The sequence below is a fragment of the Sturnira hondurensis genome, unplaced genomic scaffold (genome assembly GCF_014824575.4).
Source record: "Sturnira hondurensis isolate 20B ecotype Veracruz unplaced genomic scaffold, ASM1482457v3 Scaffold0004136, whole genome shotgun sequence".
NCBI lineage: Eukaryota > Metazoa > Chordata > Mammalia > Chiroptera > Phyllostomidae > Sturnira > Sturnira hondurensis.
In genome coordinates, this window is record NW_028076767.1 from 9,765,145 (window position 1) to 9,786,631 (window position 21,487).

General features: G+C 41.9%; 1 protein-coding gene across 3 annotated transcripts in view; it reads left to right on the top strand.

Moving 5' to 3' along the window:
* The window catches only part of HECW2 (HECT, C2 and WW domain containing E3 ubiquitin protein ligase 2), a 363,235-nt gene that overhangs the window by 332,152 nt on the left and 9,596 nt on the right, over positions 1-21,487 (top strand). For 2 of the 3 annotated variants that reach the window (XM_037043719.1, XM_037043721.1), the window contains 6 exons: positions 54-152; positions 3,424-3,553; positions 4,532-4,678; positions 5,300-5,414; positions 8,229-8,314; positions 9,331-9,443. In XM_037043719.1, coding sequence (XP_036899614.1) covers positions 54-152; positions 3,424-3,553; positions 4,532-4,678; positions 5,300-5,414; positions 8,229-8,314; positions 9,331-9,443 — 690 coding nt within the window. Of the gene's footprint in view, positions 1-53; positions 153-3,423; positions 3,554-4,531; positions 4,679-5,299; positions 5,415-8,228; positions 8,315-9,330; positions 9,444-10,327; positions 10,396-21,487 lie in introns of those variants that run through there. The other variant, XM_037043720.1, reaches the window with a different exon arrangement.

The window sequence follows — 21,487 nt, forward strand, 5'->3', positions numbered from 1 at the left end:
TACTTAGAAACTGCTCCCTGATGTGTAAGTGATCTCGTGCTTTTCCTCCGCAGGTTCCGGTTCAGTGGTAGGATCCTGGGGCTGGCACTAATACACCAGTATTTGTTGGATGCCTTCTTCACTCGGCCCTTTTATAAGGCTCTTCTCCGAATGTAAGAGCATTTTTATTGCCTGTGAATTAGCATGTAAGAACGCAACATGTCCTTTACTAGAAAGGGTCAGGGTCATTTATCTGCCTACTACCTAAATCTGTGGTTATTAAACTTAAGAGTGGTTTAGATGTCTGAAACCAATGCAGTTTCAGATGTAATTACTGTGTTTTTCCTGCTCCTGACCTTTTGTTTCTGTCTTGGTCCCAATGTCTTAGTTTTGCTGTAATTCAAATAATTTACTCTCATTTGTTGCAACATATGTTTCTTAAAAACAGTTGTACTTGAAATAGAGCACTGGAATTCCTGTGGTATTAATGCTGATTATTAATAGAATAGTTGTGGGTTAGTGTGGGTGACTCATAGCCCCCTATCTGTTATGAGATGTGCTTTATATTTTGCTTTATGCAAACTTTCAACTGCTTACTCTTGGTTCACATTTTCATTCTCCTTTGTTTTGTTCCTGTCTTACTTCATTCATTTGTTAGAGGTGGGCAATCCCATCTTTTCTTGAGACCTCCCTGTATGCAAGACAGTAATTTATGATGGCAGGTGAACAATTAGCATTCACACAACTTTTCTTCATTGTTATCACAATGGAAGATTGCAATTCCTGTAAAATATAAAGCAGTTTCTGACCTGTAATCAGTGGTAATTGGCAAGGCTAAACAGGAGAAGGCAACCGTCTCTGGGGGTGGTGGCTAAAACTTGCAATGAGAAAGCACAGAATGAGTGCTTGGTTCTGTGTAGCTCATTCCCTAAGTGAGACCACATACCTGCTTTCTGCAAAACAGAAGCCTAGAATTCAAAAGAAGATAAGGTCTTTCTAGTGGGCTTTTGAGAAGGTCAGTAGGAAGACTTCGGCCATCTTCCTTTTTGATACCTGGGCAGATGAAGCCCTGGGCAATTGGGCATCTTCTTCTGTGGTTCCCCTGGCTCATTGTCTATCTTCCCATTGCATTGTTTTATCTCTCATCTTCTCATTAAGCTCCCTATAGGAGTGGTCTGTACCAACTGTTGACATACCCCAGGCATACATACTGTGCCTGGCTCCTCTCCACCAGTAACTTGTGGAAGCTTTTCCTCTTCCATATTTTAGAATATTTTTTAGATCCTAGTGGACCACCTGCTGCTTTTCATCCTGTTGACCACCCCAGCGTCCACCCATGTATCTGAGTCTTACATCCATGGTGCTGCCCTGTCCCCACTCTCCTTTGCTTTTTTTTTTTTTTGTCTTCTTTGTGGGCCTCTCTGATCTTCCCATAAACCTCACCCTGAAGCTTCCCCTATTGGCCCTCTTCTTTTCTCACTCTGTGTGTTCTCACGGGGAAATCTCTTCACCTGTTCCCTCTCAGATCTGTGCTCCTGGTTTTCATCTCCCTTGAGTTGTAGGCTCAAGCAGTCAGCATTCCACCAAGTATCTCACAGGCTCCTCAAAATCAACATGGTGAAAACAAGACTCATCAATTCCCCCAATCTAAAAATGTACCTTTTCCCAGGTGCCGTGTTACAGTTCCTGGTCCCAGGGTTCTCAAGTCACTGGTCAGAAATCGGGAGTCACCTTCAAACAGGAAGGGCAAATATGTGATACATGCTCTGCTCGTCCCCACCTCCCACTCCATCCCCACGTCAGAGTTTACAAATCGTTTATGGAACTGTTTCCTGCTGAACTTGCTGTGGCCTCAGGAATTTTTCCAACCTATAGCCCTCAAGACTGACAGTTAATCACAGCTGGTTTGCAACATGAGTTTACTTGCCGTCCCTATTTTCGATATCTTTCCTTATATCCCCCAACAAGCCCATTTACTAATATCCATGTTTGCCTCCTAAATAATTTTTAAATTCATCTTCTCCTCTCCATCTTTTATAACTGTGTCCTAATTGAAACCTTATTTTTTCCAGATTACTATGGTGGTCTATTAATTGGTCTCCACCCTTTAATAACAAGCGTACCTTCCCTCATTCTAAGTACTCATTAGTATACACTTCGACTTCCAGAGAAACTATTTAAAGTCACAGCTCACATCTGATTGTGTTACTCCCTATCTTAAAACCTCCCAGTATTTCTGAGTCACCAAGCTCCTTAGAATGGCCTGCTCCCAGCTTCCAGCCTCATTCTCTGGACATTCTCTTGTGGTTAGCTCTCTGGTCCTGCTAATAGGCTTGGAGTATTCTGCATACTTCATAGCTTTGTGGTCTGTTCATGTTGTTCTGCTCTTCTCCTTTGTCTTTGCCCTTATCCTCCTTTTCATCTATTCCCCTTTACTTCTCTAGTTTTTAAACATCCTGCAAAATTTAATATAGGCATCATCTATACCCAAAATCTTCCTGAATATCAAGGTCAAAGTAAATGTCCTTCATGTTTGTTGTGAGAGCTGTATTTACCTTTTCTTTTTTCGAGTTGGAGTGTAACATACCTACTAAAAATTGCACAAATTATAAGTGTTACCCACCCTAGGCTATTACTAATCACCTTATATTGACGTATCAATTTGTGTGCCAGTCTCCCCATTAATCTCCTTCAGGGCAATTAGTGTTTATGAAGCAGCTGTTAAGATATCTGGCACATACTTGATGCCTACTAAGTGTTTAGACGGAACCCAAAAATGACCTTTGAACTGGGCCGATGGGAGGAAATTTCAAAACAACCTCAGCAAATCAAATGTTACCTACCTTCCATTTACGTGATAGTTACTCCACCTCTTGTAGATCCTCACTCGGCAAGAAGAAAGAGGAGAGAACTGTAGAAAACCGTTATAACTGTTTGCAGAATCAGGGGAAAAGTAAGAACCATGAAGGAAAAGGGGCTATACATGATCATGGATCATATCTGTCCTTTGGGGGCGGCAGTTAAAGTACATAGAAACATGGAAAGAATTTCTAATTAGGAGAACAGTACTCTAAGATAGTGTACCATAACCGAAGGAATCCTGGACACAGTCGCCTCACCAAGTTCCAGGTCCTGCTCTGGCATTAACTGTGAGTGACTTTGCCAATGGCTGTCTCCCTTTGCCCCCCCGTTCTGTGTCTCTGAGTGAGAAGACAGACTGATTCCTAAGATATTTTATAAATATCCAGGATTTTAAAATTTTCTCTCAAATTCTGAATTATTTCACTGATTTGCTTACTGAATTTGACTAAGAACATTTTCGAAATCAAGTCCCATTTAGTTGACCTGCTTCTTGTCTTTTACTCTTTGTTTCTTTCCTCATGACTCGGGGTTTTTGCTCCTGGCCATGCCCACATATTTATTTCTGACTGTTTGGCATCTTAGCCTGTGTGACCTGAGTGACCTGGAGTACCTTGATGAAGAATTCCACCAGAGCTTGCAGTGGATGAAAGACAATGACATCCATGACATCCTGGACCTCACATTCACTGTGAATGAAGAAGTTTTTGGGCAGGTCTGTGTATGTGAATAACTGGTGACTAAGTGTGGTAATTGAAGGCTATTGGTTGGTGAGGAATTAATTTGGTGGCCAAGATCAGATGCTTATTTATTTGTGGCTTGTTGGGCAGTTTAAACCAGGTTTATGCACAGTTAAAATAATCTTGGTTGCCAAGATTATTCTAATGCCAGCTGCAGGTTAAGATGTTCTCATTTACAGATTGCGATGACTGTGTGTTGTAAGCAATCTTTTTGTTTCCAACTGAAATATCCATATAAGACATTAGAATGTGCCTTGTCTAAAATACAGTTTTAAAAATCCTGTTCTACCCCAAATTGAGTGTTAAATTACTTAATTGGCATTTATATTTAACTCTCATTCATATTTCTGAACTGAAATTGATTGTTTTGAAGTTCAGGGAAAGTAAACAATATTTTGGTGAAGGTTTGAAAACACATTGATTTTTTCACAAAGCTGATGGAAGGCTTGCATAAAAGATTTCTTTCAGAAATTGTATACTAGTTTGTGAGTAATATTCTTATTTAGACATTCATATTTAGCTACTTTTCTGAGTTCTGCATTTTGGAAAAGAAGTTCTCAACTTAACATTCAGTTGAATGTAATTCTGTTTCCTTAAAGTAAATCTTTACCTAAATAGGGGCTTTTTATATGTGGTGGATTCTGAACCCTAAAGGAATTCATGAATATATGTTTTTGTCAGATATTAAACTGGTAGTGACCCAGTGTCTAGAGCCAGTTTATTGTCATTGAAAACATTTTTCCTGTTGTTTAGTCAGGATTTTGACAACTTAACCTTCCGCACTTGGACCATGTGCTGTTTTAACCGCCGAGGCCCGGAGACATCAGCCCGAGGCCCAGTTTTTACTGAGCGTTGGTGTGAGCCTGGGCTCCTCCCAGCCTCCCCATATCAGCAGCATTCTTACAGCCTCGAGGGTGTTGCGTTGTGGTCAGTCCTTCTGTGTTTCATCCCAGATTACTGAACGAGAATTAAAACCAGGGGGTGCCAATATCCCAGTCACAGAGAAGAACAAGAAGGAGTACATCGAGAGGATGGTGAAGTGGAGGATCGAGAGGGGTGTCGTGCAGCAAACGGAGAGCTTAGTGCGCGGCTTCTACGAGGTAAAGGCCGTCAGCAGGGCTGCGGTTCTGCGGTTCTGCTATCGGCGATGCCGCGGCCCATCTCACTGTAGCTGACACATGTGCTGTGTTCCCAGCTTGCTTTTGCTCTACTTACTGGTACTCTTTCCATTTAGAAACCCCAATAACTTTTTCCTGTATCTTTCAAGAACATTCACAAAAGTCTTGATGCCCTGTTATAAGAGACAATTAAATGACTACTGATCACATGTAGGTCATGTGTCTTACTCCTGCTTAGATACGGATATCGCATCTCATGTTTGACATGTGAAATGATGGTCGCTGGGTGTCGGAATGGTTGTTACAAGTAGTCCATGTGGCTTCTTCTGTAGAAGCACTACATCTTTTTTCAAAAGAGAAAAACAAACTGGATTAGTCAGTGCTCCATTATAAAATACAAATGCTGTTGAGGGAAATCTCATCAACCTTGTGCTAAGAGTATCTTATAGTGGGAGAGAGCTTTGGGGTTTTTGAAGTGCCCACACAGAGTGTAGCCATAGTTCCCCGCAAAGCCCTCGTGCTCTCCTGCTCTGATGAGGCTTGATTATAGCTGAGATTTGTGCAGGTTCTTGAGCCATGCCCTGTATTCTCTTCACTCCAAAGGTGGTGGATGCCAGGCTGGTGTCTGTTTTCGATGCGAGAGAACTAGAACTGGTCATCGCGGGCACAGCGGAAATAGACCTCAGTGATTGGAGAAACAACACGGAGTACAGAGGAGGTGAACTTTGCTATGTGGATGGCTATATTTCCAGTGTGAAGTCAAAGGGGGGCAGCTGGTGCAGCCTGCGGGTCTGAACCCAGGACGGGCGAGAACATTGCCCGCTAACCACAGGTCTGGTGCAGCCTCCTTTGAGACTTGGGCAGGGTGCCTTCCCTTCTTTTCCTGGTTACCGCATCTGTTGAGGGGAGGAAGGACTGTTTACGCACCATCTGAGGATGTCATAGGGTTTAATTATTGGTGAAGAAATGTGACCGTCAGAACACTAATTAATTGTTTTATGGCGTTGGTAGTAAGGCTCCAGGGAGCTCAAACTCCACCTGTACTCTCCCTCATTCTATAGCTTGAGAGGCACACCCCTGCAAGTCCTAATAAGCAAACAGTTTTTCTTCATTTAAGTGTGCTACTTAGCAGATGTAATTCACAGTTGAAACACGTGAGTGGAGTAAGACATGGTTCTCAAAATTGAAGTTTATTGAGCAAGCCCTTCTGCATTCAAGCATTAAGTTCAAACTAAAGAGGAAACTGCTGTTTAAAACTGCACCATATGACACTTCACCAGTTGGGAAGCTTTAGAAGCGGCCTTTGTACAGATCAGTACAAATTCTCAATTCGTAATTGGGACCCAAGCCATTTACATTTGATTGCTGAATCAATATACTTTGAAAGGGACCTGATGGTAACCCAGAGTTAAAGTTTTATCTAATAATCTTAAGCAAAGAAAGAATACATGTTCTGAAATTTGTTGCCGTGTTATAAAGTCCTTGGAAAGTTGTGACAAACAACAGTTGTTTTTGTTTAGGTTTTGGTTTTGGTTTTGGTTTTGGCTTTTTAACGCAGAATGTAAAAGGTTAGCAACAGTTCTAAACTTGGAGAGTGAAAAATACAAACATTAAGTCACTGAGTTAATCATTTATTTAGCAGAATAAACTGAGTGCTCGTCAGTTGCCCATTTATCTGTAAATTGAAACAGAGATGTAAAGAAAACAATTTTAAAAGTTCAGAGTGAAAAATAGCAACATTTGCTATATTGCTTTTGTTTTCGCCTGTGGTGCTTGGCTCTCCCAACTCATCACTGTAGCTGTCGGTGCCTTTGCTCATGTGTTTTCTCTGAGAGGCAGTATTAAATTGCAGCTTCCATTGCTGCTATTTCTGAAGTTCAATGGGCATAATAAGTCCTTTCCAGTTGGCCCAATGTATATAATCCATATATGGCCTTGGTTATTATAACTTGGTTAACCAAATTACTTTCACTAACTAGAACACAATTTCTCCCACGTGCTACATAACTTACGTCTTACCCTAAGTAGTATTAGCTCATTTCCCCCAGCCTCAGGGAGTCTAAGAGCAATGCCATTCATCAAATCAACCACTTTTTTATTTACATGGCGTAATCTTTTATTCACAGTCTATGACTAATCAAGCACCTATTTCTATGATTATTATAAATCTTATTAAATGAAGCCCTTGGGAGGAAAGCGAGGGGGGGCGAAGCAGGAAAAGGACAGGACACCCAGCTGTCACGCGTGCTAGCACAGCTCGTTGGCACTGAGAGAGGAGGCGGCTCTCAGGCACTTGCCGCATGTCCACGAGGCAGCTGTTTACAGAGGCTACAACGAAACCCTTCTGCTCCTCCTTCTCCAAAAGGTTTGCCACAAAGGATCAAGACAGGCAGAAAAAAGGTTGATTCAAAGGTCAGAAAATTTTAAAGCCACAAAGAGCCAATGTACTATTGTATAGATGAGAAAGCTGTTTGATCAACACCAAACAGATAGCTGCTCTTTGCCACAGTGAGGTCGAGGGCCCCATGCACCACCAGGTGCAATCCAGTTTTACTCGTCCTTCACCTGGGTCCCTTCCTTCTCTGAAGGTCACTAAACCTAACTAATTTAATGGTAAATAGTAAGGAAGGATTCACGCCAAGTCTTACCACCACTGAAACATGTGAGGAAAAATTCAAATTACAGTAGTTCTACCCACCTTCTATTTGGGGCTTACTTCTTCTAACTCAGAATTAGAGTAGCTTTGAATATGTCGGTTAATTGGTTTGAACCACTAATTGTACCTTAATCTATGTCAGCCTTATCTGTGAACTTGATTTTTCTTCATTGAAAAGTTTGTAATCTACAACTACCTCCTTAATCCATCCGTGGGGTGATACTTTTAATATTTTATTAAGTTCTACTTAAGCATGGGATAAAAGTAATGTTTAAGTTGATGATCATTTGGGATTCATTAGTCAAAGAAATTAAAGTAGTAAAATGACTTCTTTTTTATTAATAAAAATATTGATTTAAAAATATGAACACTATTAATAGTTTAAAACAGTTTGCAGTTATGTATTAATTTGCATAATTATTTGACTAATGTGTCTGTCTTTTACCAGAAGCCCTGTGAGGGTCTGTTTTCTTTGCCACTATACCCCAAGCTTAGTGTGGTATTTGGTATAGTGATAAACAAAAATTATTTCTTAAATGAATGACCAAAAGAGTTAGCAATTTCAATAACAGCAGTTATATTTTTTAGAAGTGATATGGTTAAACTAACTCATCTGCTGTTCTTCTCTCCGCTAGCTTCATTTAGTGACTGCTGAAAAAAACAGAGGCCTCTTGGTTTCACTGAGTGTTGTTTTTATTCAACTTTCTACACTCATAGGATCATAATTATAGTGTTACTCCTTAGTCTTAAATTATAAACAGCCTTTAAAGAATCCAAGATGGTGATATATACCTGGGGGGGTCTTTGGTCCGTGTGTCATAGTGGCTTCAGATAGAAAACTCAAAGTAATATGGGCTTTTGTGATTGGTTCGATAGGATATCATGACAATCATATTGTAATTCGGTGGTTCTGGGCTGCGGTGGAAAGATTCAATAATGAACAACGACTACGATTGTTACAGGTAAGATGCCATTAGTTCATCTTTTTACTGCATTAATATAATTATTGTTGGAATTGCATATTGTAATCATCGTTAAATATACCCAATAAATACACTTCATGTTTATGTGCACATGTGAGGTACACTGTTTCCAGATTCTTCAGATTGCACGGTTCTTCGGCTCCATAACTATGCAGATCATCCCCAACCAAGTGCACGAACTTCATCAGAGTTGTGAGGAAGTACCAATTCCCGTCCAAGAATCCCAGAAACAACATCTCCTTCAGGGCAGTTTGGCCCTTTCAGAAAGAGGTCCCAGGGTACACTGCAGGCCCGCTTCCTTAGAAACAGACGATCTTCATTCATCCCTTAAGAAGTGACCCAGTTCCTTGATAAAGAGTCCTTTCTTTTTCTCCATCTAACTTTCAAGAAATTGGAGGTAACAATGAAGTTCAAGAACACTGGAAAAACTAACTCATTTTCTTGCGGTGTTTATAGTTACACTGAGAAATTGCTGCTTGGTTGCAGCTAAAAAATATCAGACATGAAGAAGACTTCTGGATGCTCAGACAGAGCCTTACATGTGGTCTGGGTCTCAGCTCCTTCGGATCAAGGATCTGGCCCTCAAATTTTCAGGCCCAGAATTTTTTTTCTTTCCTTGCCTTTTCATTTTTTTAATTCACCATAGGTTGGTCAGGGACTGAGGCTAACTAGATTGAGATTAATTGATACTAGATCAATTACTTAATCTTTAATGGGGAGTATACCTGGTTTAAGGTTCTGAACTGGTCAGGATGCTTCCTCTTCTCAAACCCTCTACATCCCCTTCCCCTTTATAACGTGCTGTCCTTCCCTGGTTCTTTGTCAGAATTCTCACGTTACGGTTATTCCATGACTATAAAGATCTGTCCTCCGAGCGTCCCCAGTGGCGAGCCGCATGCTGCTCTTCCTGGAGCTCTGCATGTGACTGACGCCATGCCTGCCGTAGCAGCCAGCCTCTTGGCTTCACCTCCTTCTCTGTTCTCTCTGGTCGGCAGTTTGTTACAGGCACATCGAGCATTCCCTATGAAGGATTCGCTTCTCTGCGAGGAAGTAACGGCCCGAGGAGATTCTGTGTGGAAAAGTGGGGGAAGATCACCGCACTTCCCAGGTAAAATGGAAAACGGCATTTCCTTGCTGTCATTGCCCTGTTCTAGGGAAGACCTGTAACTTCCGCATATTAGTTACTGCTTTATGTTAAAAGTTTGGGAGAGTGAGAAAAGCTTTTAGAGTAAGTTTATTTCACTTGCTGATGCACCTTTCTATATGAAGAAGAAAGCTCCTCCTGGTCACAGTTCACATACACGCACACATATATTAACATACAAAATGCAACCCAGCCGAAGCGTTTGTTAGCTTTAGCAGAGCAACGTTGGCCATCATACCGTGCTTCCTTACGATGTGGCTCTCATGTAGATGTTTCCAGAAACTCTAATTTTAATTTTATATGTATAACTATTTAGAATCCTTTCACTAACAATGACCACTGGGGTTTCTAAAGAATACGAAACCGTGCGAATGGGCTGTGTGCCTCTCCCACTTCTGCCAGCTGCGCCGTGGGAATGCTCTCTGCGTTGCATTCTCGCTCAGAAGATGACACGCGTTCACAGAGCAGAAATCATTGCTTTCCTGTTGCTACTAATATATATGTGGGACTCTTGCCTTACCACTTAAAGATAAGGCAGCATTTATGAATAAAAGAGTGCTTGGGGTTGAATGAAGATAACTGGGGCTGGAACAAGAAAAGGAGGGAGCAAGTGAACAGAAGCAGAATGGAGAGAGTTGGTTGTAGAACTCCTTTCTCCAATCAGCAGTAATAATGAACTTTTGAAGTAAAAGGATCTAAAATTGCTTCTTTCTTTACTACTAATAAAACTGCAATTTGGAAAGGTTAAATGATCTCCCCAGTTTGTGTGGTTCTGAGTTTCCTTAAGGACAAATGGCTTTAAGAAACCTGTTAACAAGACTTTCTTCTTACCAACTGCGAAACACCAGTTCTTAAGAGTGATGCTGTCAGCATCCACCCATGGGAAGAGCAGTGTGGGAAGCCCAGATGCAGGGCGGCCGGGGCCTCCGCGCTCACCCTGGTGCATCTCAGCTGTGAACGGAGGCAGTGCACTCAAACACCGAAGTGCTACCTGGCGTACCTGGTGTTGCAAATTTGGCAGACTGTAATTTCATTATGTAAAGAACTCTTCCATTTTATTTGTGCCTGAATCATGTTCTTTTTCCACTTCAACTCGTATGTGTGTCTCAAAAGCAGATTTCCATGGTCTGAGCAGGGCCTTTCGCCTTCTGGAGAAACTCAAGCATTAGCATCGAGGAGGCAGGAAAGGGGCAAATCAATTGTGCCCTTTTCTTAAAGTCTGTTTTTGGAAAGATTTACTTGTGTAAAGCAGATGGAACAAACTGGAACGAGAACCAGATCAGCTGTTCACATTTAATCACTGCAATTTTCACCAAACCTGGTGAGCTGGGAGAGGCCGTCTGGTACAAACATGAGAGTTCAGCTTCAGAGAGACTGAGTTTCATCCAAGTTCTGTTCTCACCCACAGCAGTGTTTTGGAGAAGTTGCTTACTCTCTCTGAGCCTCAGTTTCCTCATCTACCCTGTAGGTTGCTAATACTGAGGATTAAATGAAACCACTTATCTAAAATACTTAACTGCCGATCCTGGCCCCGGATAAGCGTCTAGTTAGTGGCTAATGGCTGCCATTATGATTTCTGTGGCCATCGTTTATAATATGGGTCAGGCAGTAGCGTACTGGAAAAGGCACAGGGTTGGGAGTTAGAAGACCTGGATTCTAGTCCCGCCTCTGCCACCAGCTAACTCCGCGACCTAGAAGATCACTTGATTTTGGGACCCCAGTTTCCTCGCCCATGAAAGGCTGGGGGTGAGGGATGGTCTAATAGGTTTGGTTGAGCAAGAAACAACACCATCAGATTGTTGAAGGATCTCGGGGGTCAGGCTGGATTTACTGCTTGACTTCCCCAGGAGCTCCGGGAAGTTCATGTGCTGACTCACCAGAAGCAGGGGTGTTCTTCAGTGTTGTTGCACACACGGTTGGGCAACAGGCGTTGTTGTTTCCTCCCTTCTTTATTATGACCTAAGGCTACCTCTAGATTCTTCGTTTTCCCTGGATTATAAAATAGCATAACTAAAGATGAGATCAGGCACATCAGGAAAGCAGTCTGTGTTCATGTGTCTATAACAAGCTCTCATTTTTCAGGTCTGATAGGCGGAAAGAGCGACTTGGCTATTCTACTTCTCATTGGTCTACTTATGTAACCTAGTTTAACAGGCATGACGGCTGATCCAAGCCCTATGATGCACTAACTCTGGGAGCCTAAGCAAGAGCCTAGATCCCTCTCCGAAGAGGAGGAATAACAATGCTACACTCAAAGAGTGTTTGTGAGGAGTGAGATGCTATGCATGACAGTCCTCAGGCACAGTAGGTTTTTGTTATCTTTTTAACCTTTTATTCTACATCTTCTGGGAGCCACCATACTGCTGTAACTGTTCACATGTGCTCCACAGAAGAAGTACATTTGGTGAAACACAATGGTTCAGAAATGATTTCTTCCCTGATAACATTTTCATCACCCTTTGGGACATGTGGGGTGTTACTTAGGTATGAAAAAGATCTGTAAGATTGGCTCTGAGGTAAAGAGATTGTCTTCAATGGCCGAGTCCATTTCTCCTTCCATCAGCACTTAAAATCAGAATGTCCATCAGAAACCTGCCAGTTTCTGGTAGGTTTAAGCTGCAGAACTGAAGAGTGACTTGTGTCAAGCTGGTCAAGCCTATATTATTTCTTTTAGTTATTAGTGAGATGGTGTTTATTTAAAATGTAACATTGTACACACTGGAGACGAAATGGATGGATGTCCTTCTTCCGTAAAAAATCAGTCCTCTAAAAAGTCCGACATCATCTCAGGTCAGGCATGCAGTGGGGGAATCCGGTTGGTGGGGGGAGGGGGGGGGCTGCAGCCTGGCATGCTGGATGTAGCTGTCAAGGATGAGGGCAAGCAGTGCTGGCAAGCTGAGGGCACCGCAGCCTTTCTAAACCTGGAGGCTTGAGGGCCTTTCAACCTTTCGAGCAAGCAAGTGCGAGTCTCGTCTTTTCTCAGACGTCCTAGTCTCACTTTGCGGTAGCAGTGAATACAGCACTACTCTCGTGTGGGCCAAGAAGTGTCAAGTCGTATATGGGTTGCCTCGGAAGCCAGTGCAAGTTGAATCAATGGTCCTTTTTTCTCTCTTGTGGTAATAAAGTAACTAGGAACCCAGATGATAAATAATGATAGGGGCAGACTGGTGTCTCCTTTGAGGCTTATGGCCTGAACACATTGCTACACTTCCTCTGCTTCGTGGTCCATAGTTAGCAGTGTACCTCGCATTTGTGTAGATATCCTGTCCCCAGGTGTTCTCACAGACTTATGAGACAGGAAATTCACTTCATGGCGATTGCTCTTAAACACTCTGAGAAACAGGCTGCTGCCATGCCAGCCTGGAGAAAGCAGGGCAAACCCTCTCTCCCAGCGTGCTATGGGGTTGATATGCTCATTTTTGAGGTTCTTGCCAAGGAAGGTCACAGAAGAGTTGGAGAGCTTCGGCCATGATGTTCTTTTAAATATCATGCTGGTTCTGCCAAGGGGGGAAGCCTGGGTTTTTAAAACATGATTCTGTCTGGAGAGTATCGTGAATGAAATGCTGACCCAAATTAAGAAGTAAGAGAAACAAGAGTTAATTATGAAATGAGTATCTCAGGGAGATGGTTTTTCTAGTGGAATAGAACTTAAAAAGATAAAGTTATTTTTAAGAGAAAAGGACAGCTTTTTTTTTCCATTTTAAAAACTCTTCTTTTTATTCTTATCAAAAGTAAACTGCTCACCAAAAAATGCCAATGTGTTAAAATATATAGATATGTCAAAAATCCACTATGGAGATCATTTTTAAACATCTTGGAGTGTATGTTTTCACTCATTTCTGTATACACACCCACTTTTAAAAACAAAAAAATATATGAGCAATAAATAATATATAATCATACTATCTGCAACCTCTTCTTGTGGACCAAATATCACTAATCATGCACATCTTTCCATGTCGTTAAGTATTGCTCTACAATGTCATCAATAATTCAGCTTTTTTCCTCCACAGTGCAAAGAGCATTGTCTACTGTCAAAGTGAACCATCAGCTAGGAAATAGAAAAATAACCGAGGAGTCCTGTAATAGTGTCGCTTTCTTTAGTTAAAAATGTTTCAGCACAAGAGACAGGCTCTGGGAGGCCCCTTGGTGCCCCATCTTTTCTGTAGTTGCCCAAGGCAATCCCCTTGGTTACCCCAGCCCCCACCACCTGCTGGTCAGCTGAGGTGCCCTGTAGTCTCAGAGGGGGGGTTGGCAGAAGATCCTCATGTACAGTCTGCTCCACAGTTTAATCTCTGATATAAGGTCTTCTTAACTCTTTCCCCCTCTTCCCTCTCATTCAGTTCTTACTATCTGGCAAGAATATTTTAGGTTTTTACTTTATTCTATCATTGAATCAGCATGTGCTAGCAAAAATGTATCTGCGATGTCTAGTGATAGTACCTTATTAAAAATCCTTAAATGTGCTGTAATCCAAATGTACATTAATCCAAATGTACATTTGGATTCATCTTTACTTTGGGAAGTGGGTAAAATGATCAGAAAAACATTTTGTGTCTAAAAGGGGCCTCTGGAGTCATTCATGTAAAAAGTAGAACTCCTGAACTAATTTGTGATTCTCTGATGGAATGAAGAAAATTTGAATTGCCGTGAGCAACAGAGAATAGGACCATCCAAGTCAAAATGACTCATGGTGCTTGGGAGCTGTTTCACTGGTCACATTGTAAAGTGTGTATCTGTGACTGAAAATCATTACTGCTCTTAAGGAACGGTTAGAACCCTTTCCTTGGCCTCAAAAACAAAACCTAGTTTGGGTTCGTCTTTTCCCACCACCCTAGTCCACCACCTCAGCACCTCTCAGCCTGCTGGCTGAACTTCTGCTTCTGGTCGTGCATCCCGTTCATTCTGCACTCAGCAACCAGCGCGATCTTCTGAAATCTCAAAAACACCCCACCCCCTGCTCTTGTGTCTCTCCATCCTCATCTGAACAATTGGGGTAGATAACAGTAATTATATTACAAATTTATTTTGAAGGGTAAATGAGATAACACATGCAAAGTGCTTAAAATGATGCTTGACCCATCATTCAATAAATTTAACCATTATTTTTGTTCCTAATACCTCGCCTTCAGAGCTGTCATGGTATTGCATAGTGTTTAGGTGTGCAAGAAAAGGTATTTCTGTTTTGCTTGGACTTCTAAGAGTTCTCATCCTGGAACGGTTCCTGACCAGCTTTTCTTCTATTGGCTTGAATTTCGTACATTTGAAAAGTATGTACTCTTCATCTTTTCCCAGGACCAACCACAGGTGAAGACGTTTCCTGCTTATAATGAATAGTTTCTCCTCCTAGTTATTCCTGGATGCAGGAATTCCCACTGTAGGCACATCCCACACTTTATTTGTGGACCCTGGTGCCCTTTAACCAATGTGGCCAAGGAGACCTTAAAGTAAGACATTAATTCTAACTAGAATTATTAAGGGCTCCAACAAGCCTTTAGATACTCAGCACACATTTACTATGTGTTGACCACTGCCCATGTGGACCACAGAGAGGGAAACAGTAGATTTATATGAACAGAGGTAGCCAACATCATTGCCACCTAAGCGTATATGACAAATTAGCGGGGCAGTAACTGCCCTAGAGTTCCTTTTCGTGGATTCGCATTTACTGAACACCGAGGAGGGTCAGGGGTTGTGCTCTGCCATCATGGGTTACGCAGATATTTGTGAACTAATCTCAGCAGAAATTCCTGATCTAAATTTCATGGTTGAAGAAAGTATTAATGAGGATAGGAGGGATATGATGAATATTTGAAAAGTCATAACAAATGATACCTTTATTTGTGTTAATAAATCACTGTAGGCTAACCAGATAATCACTACATTACTTTGATTGAATTTTATCACTGTGCAATTGGTGACTTTAGATTTCTCATGCCGAACACAGTCTCTGAATTCATCATCTGCCCCCTACCCATTTCCTGTCTTGATAAATGGCTGCTCTGCCGAGTCACTCCACACCCAGCCACTGGCTCCCTTTCATTCGTGGGATACATGGAAACGGTCCTTGCATGAACGCACTTCACTTCCTGATGTGGCCCTGTCTCCTCATCTGGCTTCAGGTCCAGCCTTGGCGCCTGGCGCTCAAGCTCTTGCACTTCTCTGGTTTCCTGATGATGTAATGCTTCCTCACACTTCCGGTTAGTGTGCTGGGAACATTCTTCTCCTTGTTGATCCAGAAAAAGCCTACACACCTACAAATCCATCAAAGCTTGGCATAGTGTCCTCTATAAAGCCTTTCCAGACTCTGCAGAGCAGACTGTAACTCACGGTATTATAATTGTTTGTGTGCAGGGCCCATAGGAATCTTTTGGGTTAATTAAACAAAGGTAACTAGTAGTCTTCTGGAGAAATGTGGCCTTGAGCTAGGTTAGGGCTCCTGGTTTGGTGAGCCGAGCCTAAGGTAGGCCGGGGTTCAGTGCCTCTGTGACTGCATGACATTTAGGGGATCCCGTTTGCCTGTGTGTGTGTGTGTGTATGAGGTGAGATACCCCCTAAACTGGAATTTATTTATAAACAATTGTTTGTTTATTCTTACATGTTTAAACTTCAGGCACCTTCCAAGTACTCTCCATTTGATGTAATACACCTGTCGGAATGTTTTTTCCCACTGCTCAAAACAGTTTCTGAACTCATCAATTTTGATGCCTTCTAGTGCTTCTGCCAGTTTTTGTTTCACCTCTTCCACATTGGCAAAATGTTTCCCCTTGAGGGCTTTTTTTCATCCAGGGAAACAAAAAAAGGCCTCTCGGGGTGTGAGCAGGTGAATGGGGAGGGTGAAACAGCAGGATCATGCCATTTTTGGTCAAAACCTGCTAAACACTCAGTGCAGTGTGCTCGTAAGTCACTCATCATGAAACAAGCAAATATGGTCAGAGTCTTCAAAAAAAATTCACCGAAGCTAAACAGGGCCTCTCACAACGGTGCCCGCTGTTGTGACACAGGTGGGTTCCCGGAACTCGCACCTAGCAGGGGAAGCCTGTACTACAAGGTAATTCCAGGGTTTTTTGGGTCCACCCCATATGTACACACATTTGTCCATATATATATATATATATATATATATATATATATATATATATACACACATATATATATGTGTACATATACTTCTGTCTCTATATATACATATACATGAGTATATATATGCACTTTTGTGTGTGTGTATATCTCCTCACCCAAGGATATGTTTTGTGGCTTTGAAGAGAGTGAGAGAAACATCAACTGGTTGCTTCCCATAGGTCAGGGTTCGGACCCGCAACCTAGGTACAACCTTTTTGGTTACGAGATGATGCTCCAGCCAATTGAGCAGTTCAGCCAGGGCTTGTCTGTATATTTTCCCACCTGAGTGTAAACTCCTTGTAGGCGGAAACCAGACTATTATTCATCCTCACCTACCGGGGGACAGTTCAATGCCTGGCATGTACCATTAGCTCAGTATTTGTTCATTCAGTGAAGGAGTAAATGAAATGTAATGCCAATTGAAAAATTAATTTTTATTCATTGGGGCATTTTGTAGGGGAATGACAAGCTTTCAAAATATGGACTCTTCAAGGGGGAAAATAATAAAAGAGATTCTACAAGTGAAAGGGCATGGGGGCTGCCCAAGCCCTCATCGGGCCCTGCATTAGGAGGCTCTGGAGAGCCCAGAGTAAGCCCCTCTTTGCCTCCTGCACTTTGCAGCTCCTGGACAGCCCTGCTCTGTGGGACAGCGCATCCTGCCAGCCTGAGCTGCAGGCACCCCTGATGGTCTTAGGGGGAAGCCTGTGGTAAAACAGACAGGTGACATTTGAAATTGACAGGTCAGTTAGGTCAGGAATCCTTACATTTCCAAAGAAAGCTTGACATTATGAAGTGGTGTGTTCCAAGATCCCTTAGGAACTTCCTAATGAAAGGATGCTTTTAATTACTTGATGAAGAGGCAGGAATAGGAGTAAGGAAACTGAAACTGAAGAATTATGCACCACTGATGTCTGAAAAAGAGAGTATTGACAAAACATTTTCTAAATTATAATGCAAGTAAGAAGGATTTATTAGATTTGAATACATTTTGTTTCGAGGACTGTGTTAGCTAAATAAAATGATACCCATGGCTTTCTCCTTTTCTCTCTTCCTCAATTTAAATTCCTCATTATAATTGTTTCTTTGTCTTATATTTTGAGTCCTTACAAGCTACCAAAAATCAATTCTGGGAAAACAAGGCTAAATTAATAAATAAGTACACACACACAGAGAAATACATTAACCTGTAACTCGGTCTATGAAAACGTGGATGTAATTGTGATACTTTGGCTCACTGGATTTGGATACTTGACTTGTCTGTCTATAGAAAAAAAGAGAGGGCAAGAATGTGACCCTCTGGTTAACACTGGAAGAATCCAGAAAGCACCAAGAGATCTGTTAAGTCAGACCAGATGTCTGGGGGGCTTTTAAATTTTCTTTATATTTATGCCAGCGTGGTTTCCCAAAGACAGGTTCAGACCTGCCCTCCTTGAGTGGTTCTGGCTGCACAGATCAAAATGAGGTAAACTCATTATAGCCTCAGTGTGGCTGGCTTTGAAAGATTCGAAAAATGTTCTTTTGTGGAGACTGAATAACTGGATGTGCTTTCTCTGCCAATATCAACACGGGCCAAGGGCCCTCCTGTTATTTTCTGCTGGAGTTTTCTTAGGACATGGAATGGGGCTGGGGGGGGCGGGGGGGGGTATGAAAAGCCTCAGAGGATTGTGTTTTGTTTTCCTTTTTTTTTTTCCTGTTTTTGGCTCATACAGCAAGTCGATGGTAAATATTGGGCAATTTACTTAACCGCACTATTCCTCAATTTCCTTATTAGCAATGCTGTCTTGTTTATAAAGAGTTTTGAAATTTTTGCAAGCACACAAAGTGCTGGTGTGGATAGCCAGCCTAGGTATCTTATTTCTACTCCACTTGATGCCTCTCCAGTAGTGAAGACCACCTGCATCAGACTCACTTGGAGCTATTATTAAAATGCAAAATTCTAGGCCCATCCCAAACCTTCTGCAGTAGATCCCCAGGGAATGCAGCCAAAAATCTCCATTGTAAACAAGCTTCTTGGCGATTCTGATCACTCTGACTATCTCTGTTCTCTGGGGAGCCTGAGGTGGAACTCAGCACTTAAAAATCCCCTGGTATCTCCCAGGGTTTTTTGGATTGACCCATTTTGGACCATTCGCCCCAGAGCTATTACATCTTGTGATTGAATCATTTATTTAAAAAATGTTTGAAGCTTTATTTTGCTAATCCCTGTCCCCAAAACATGTAAATCTTCAGAGATGTTGAGGACTAGCAGTTCACCATCAGGGGTGGGGTGAAATTAACAGTCAGGCTTCCAAAAGCAAAAAGAACTGAGCTGGTTCCCTGCTTTCGGTTTGTTGTTGGGCTTCCCCTAGGAACCGAAGCTTGAGGTCCTATTCTTGATTTGGCCACTGACTCAGCCTTGACCTTGGGAAATCCACTTAATCTCTCTGCCCAGTTTCCCCCTTTACAATATGTACTTTCTCCATCCTCCTGAAACATTTTTCAGAGGAGCTGTTCAGTTTATGCAGAAGGAAATTTCTGTTGCACTAACCGCATGCTGTAACCAGATGTGAATTAGGAAGCAGTGGTTGTCTTAGGTTGAGGATGAGAAATGGGGATCATGTCACGACTGAGGAGAATCAAGAAACGTTGTCCAGTCCTTCCTTTTGTGCTGAGAAGAGCGCCCGGGTGTATAGATTTATTGGATGAGATACTGTAGTGTCTGCAAAGATAGTACAGAAACTGCAGTGAGACAGGTGGAATTCCTGTTTCTGTACTCAGAAACCTGAGAGAGTGAAAGGTCAGCTGTTTACTCCCAGTTTTATCCCCCACCCACTTGCTGGTTGTGATGTATTATATCACCTTTGTGACCTTTGCCACCTTTCCTTGGACCTGCACCTTGAGACCTGTAGGAGCTTCTAATACTGCATGACCACAAACCTAGTTTGAAACGATGCACAATTACTATAGCCCTCTTTCTGTGGGCCAGAAGTCCAGGCAGGCATGGCTTAGCTGAGTCTTCTGCTCAGTGTCTCACAAGGCTGAGATCAAGGTGTCAGCTGGACTGTATTCTCATTTGGAGGATCAACTGGGGAATGACCTGCTCCCAGGCTCACAGAGGTTGTTGGCAAACTCCATTTCTTGCAGCTGTAGAATTCATGGCAGCATGGTCAAATACAGCAGCAATGGGTCTCTGACCTCTAAATGTTCTTTTAAAGGTCTCACCTAATTAGGTCAGGTGCATGCAGGATAATCACCCTTTTGATTAAGTGAAAAATCAGCTGCTTTATGGACTTCAATAACATTTGTGTCATATCTTCATATTTGCTGTATTCCATTGGCTATAGTGAGTTATAGGCCCTGCTCACACTCCAGGTGGGGGTTATATAAAGGCACGGGTTGTGGTAGGTTGTCTTAGAATCCTGCCTGCCACAAGACCACAGTGAATGAATATTTGGCATTCAATCTAACTGTGTGCAAGTTAATTGGGAGCTTCAGATATTATTATTATTAGTGAATTTCCATTCCCATGTAGGTGGCCATTTGTTGACTCTTGATTATATAAATTAAATTTTGATTATTTACCTTTAGTTAAGGGAAAGTGGTTGTTGAGAAGGAAGGAACAGGCTTTACTGGGTTGTGATAGGTTCATTCACCTGTAGTCATGTTCTGGCCTAAGTGAATAAAACATTAATTAGGGATTATTGCTTACCTAGAGTTAGGATCATTTTGAGCTACTTTTATTTCCTAGTTCACCCAACATGATTCACGTGAAAAATGAATTCACATGTACCTATTCAAGATTACAACTATATATGAAGTACTCTTTGAGAAAGTCTCCCAAAAGTTGACCTTTCACACTTTGATACGCCAGCACTACCAAAAGGAAAAATAGACAACAAAAAACTTTCTTTTAGGTATAGACCATAGAGATTAACCTTTTCAACATGAGTTCTAATCATAGCAACACACTGAAGAGAGGAAGCCAATGTACTCAGAAATAGATGCCAACCAGATTAACACTGTTCTGTAAATGAAATTCATACTGAAACAGTGTACAGGCCGGAAGAGATTAGCCGGAGATACTCTAAGTTATTCTCTTTATTTTGTAGTATTCTCGCAAATCAATAAGAAATCCTAAAGCTTCAGACCATAAAGGGACTTGACACTCAGCATGGCTATTATCAAAATAAAAAAATAATAATAAGGGTTGGTGAGGATGCAGCATAATTGGAGCCTCTGTGCGGTGCTGGCAGGAATGTAAAATGGTACAGCCACCACGGAACACAGTGTGGCAGCTCGTTAAAAATGAATTACCGTGTGATCTGACAATTCCACTTCTGGGTGTATACACAAAGGAATTGAAATCAGGGGTTTATACTAGTGTTCATGACAGCATTCTTTACGACGGCCCCCACCAAAAAAGGAAACAATCTAAATGGCCATTGGTGGGTGAATAACCAACTGTGGTATATACACACAATGGGCTATTACTCAGCCTTAGAAAGGAAATTCCGACCCATGCTACAACATGGACCAGAAAACGTTATGCTAAATGAAATAAGCCAGTCAAAAGAGACAAGTACTGTGTGATTCCACTTACATGAAGTGACCAGAGTGGTCAGATTCACAGAGACAGAAAGCAGAATGGTGATGGCAGGGATGGGAGGGATGGGAGTCAGTGTCCAATGAGCACAGAGTTCCAGCTGGGAAAGGTGAGAAGGCCTAGAGGTGGGTGGTGGTGATGGCTGCAGAACAATGTGAATGTCCTTAACACTGTAGACCTGTGCACTTAATAATGGTTAATATGACAAATTTTATGTGCTGTATGTTTTATAACAATAAAAAAATTGAAAAAAGATGAACATTTAGATCACAAAACAGGAAATGCTACAAGCAAGTTGACACAG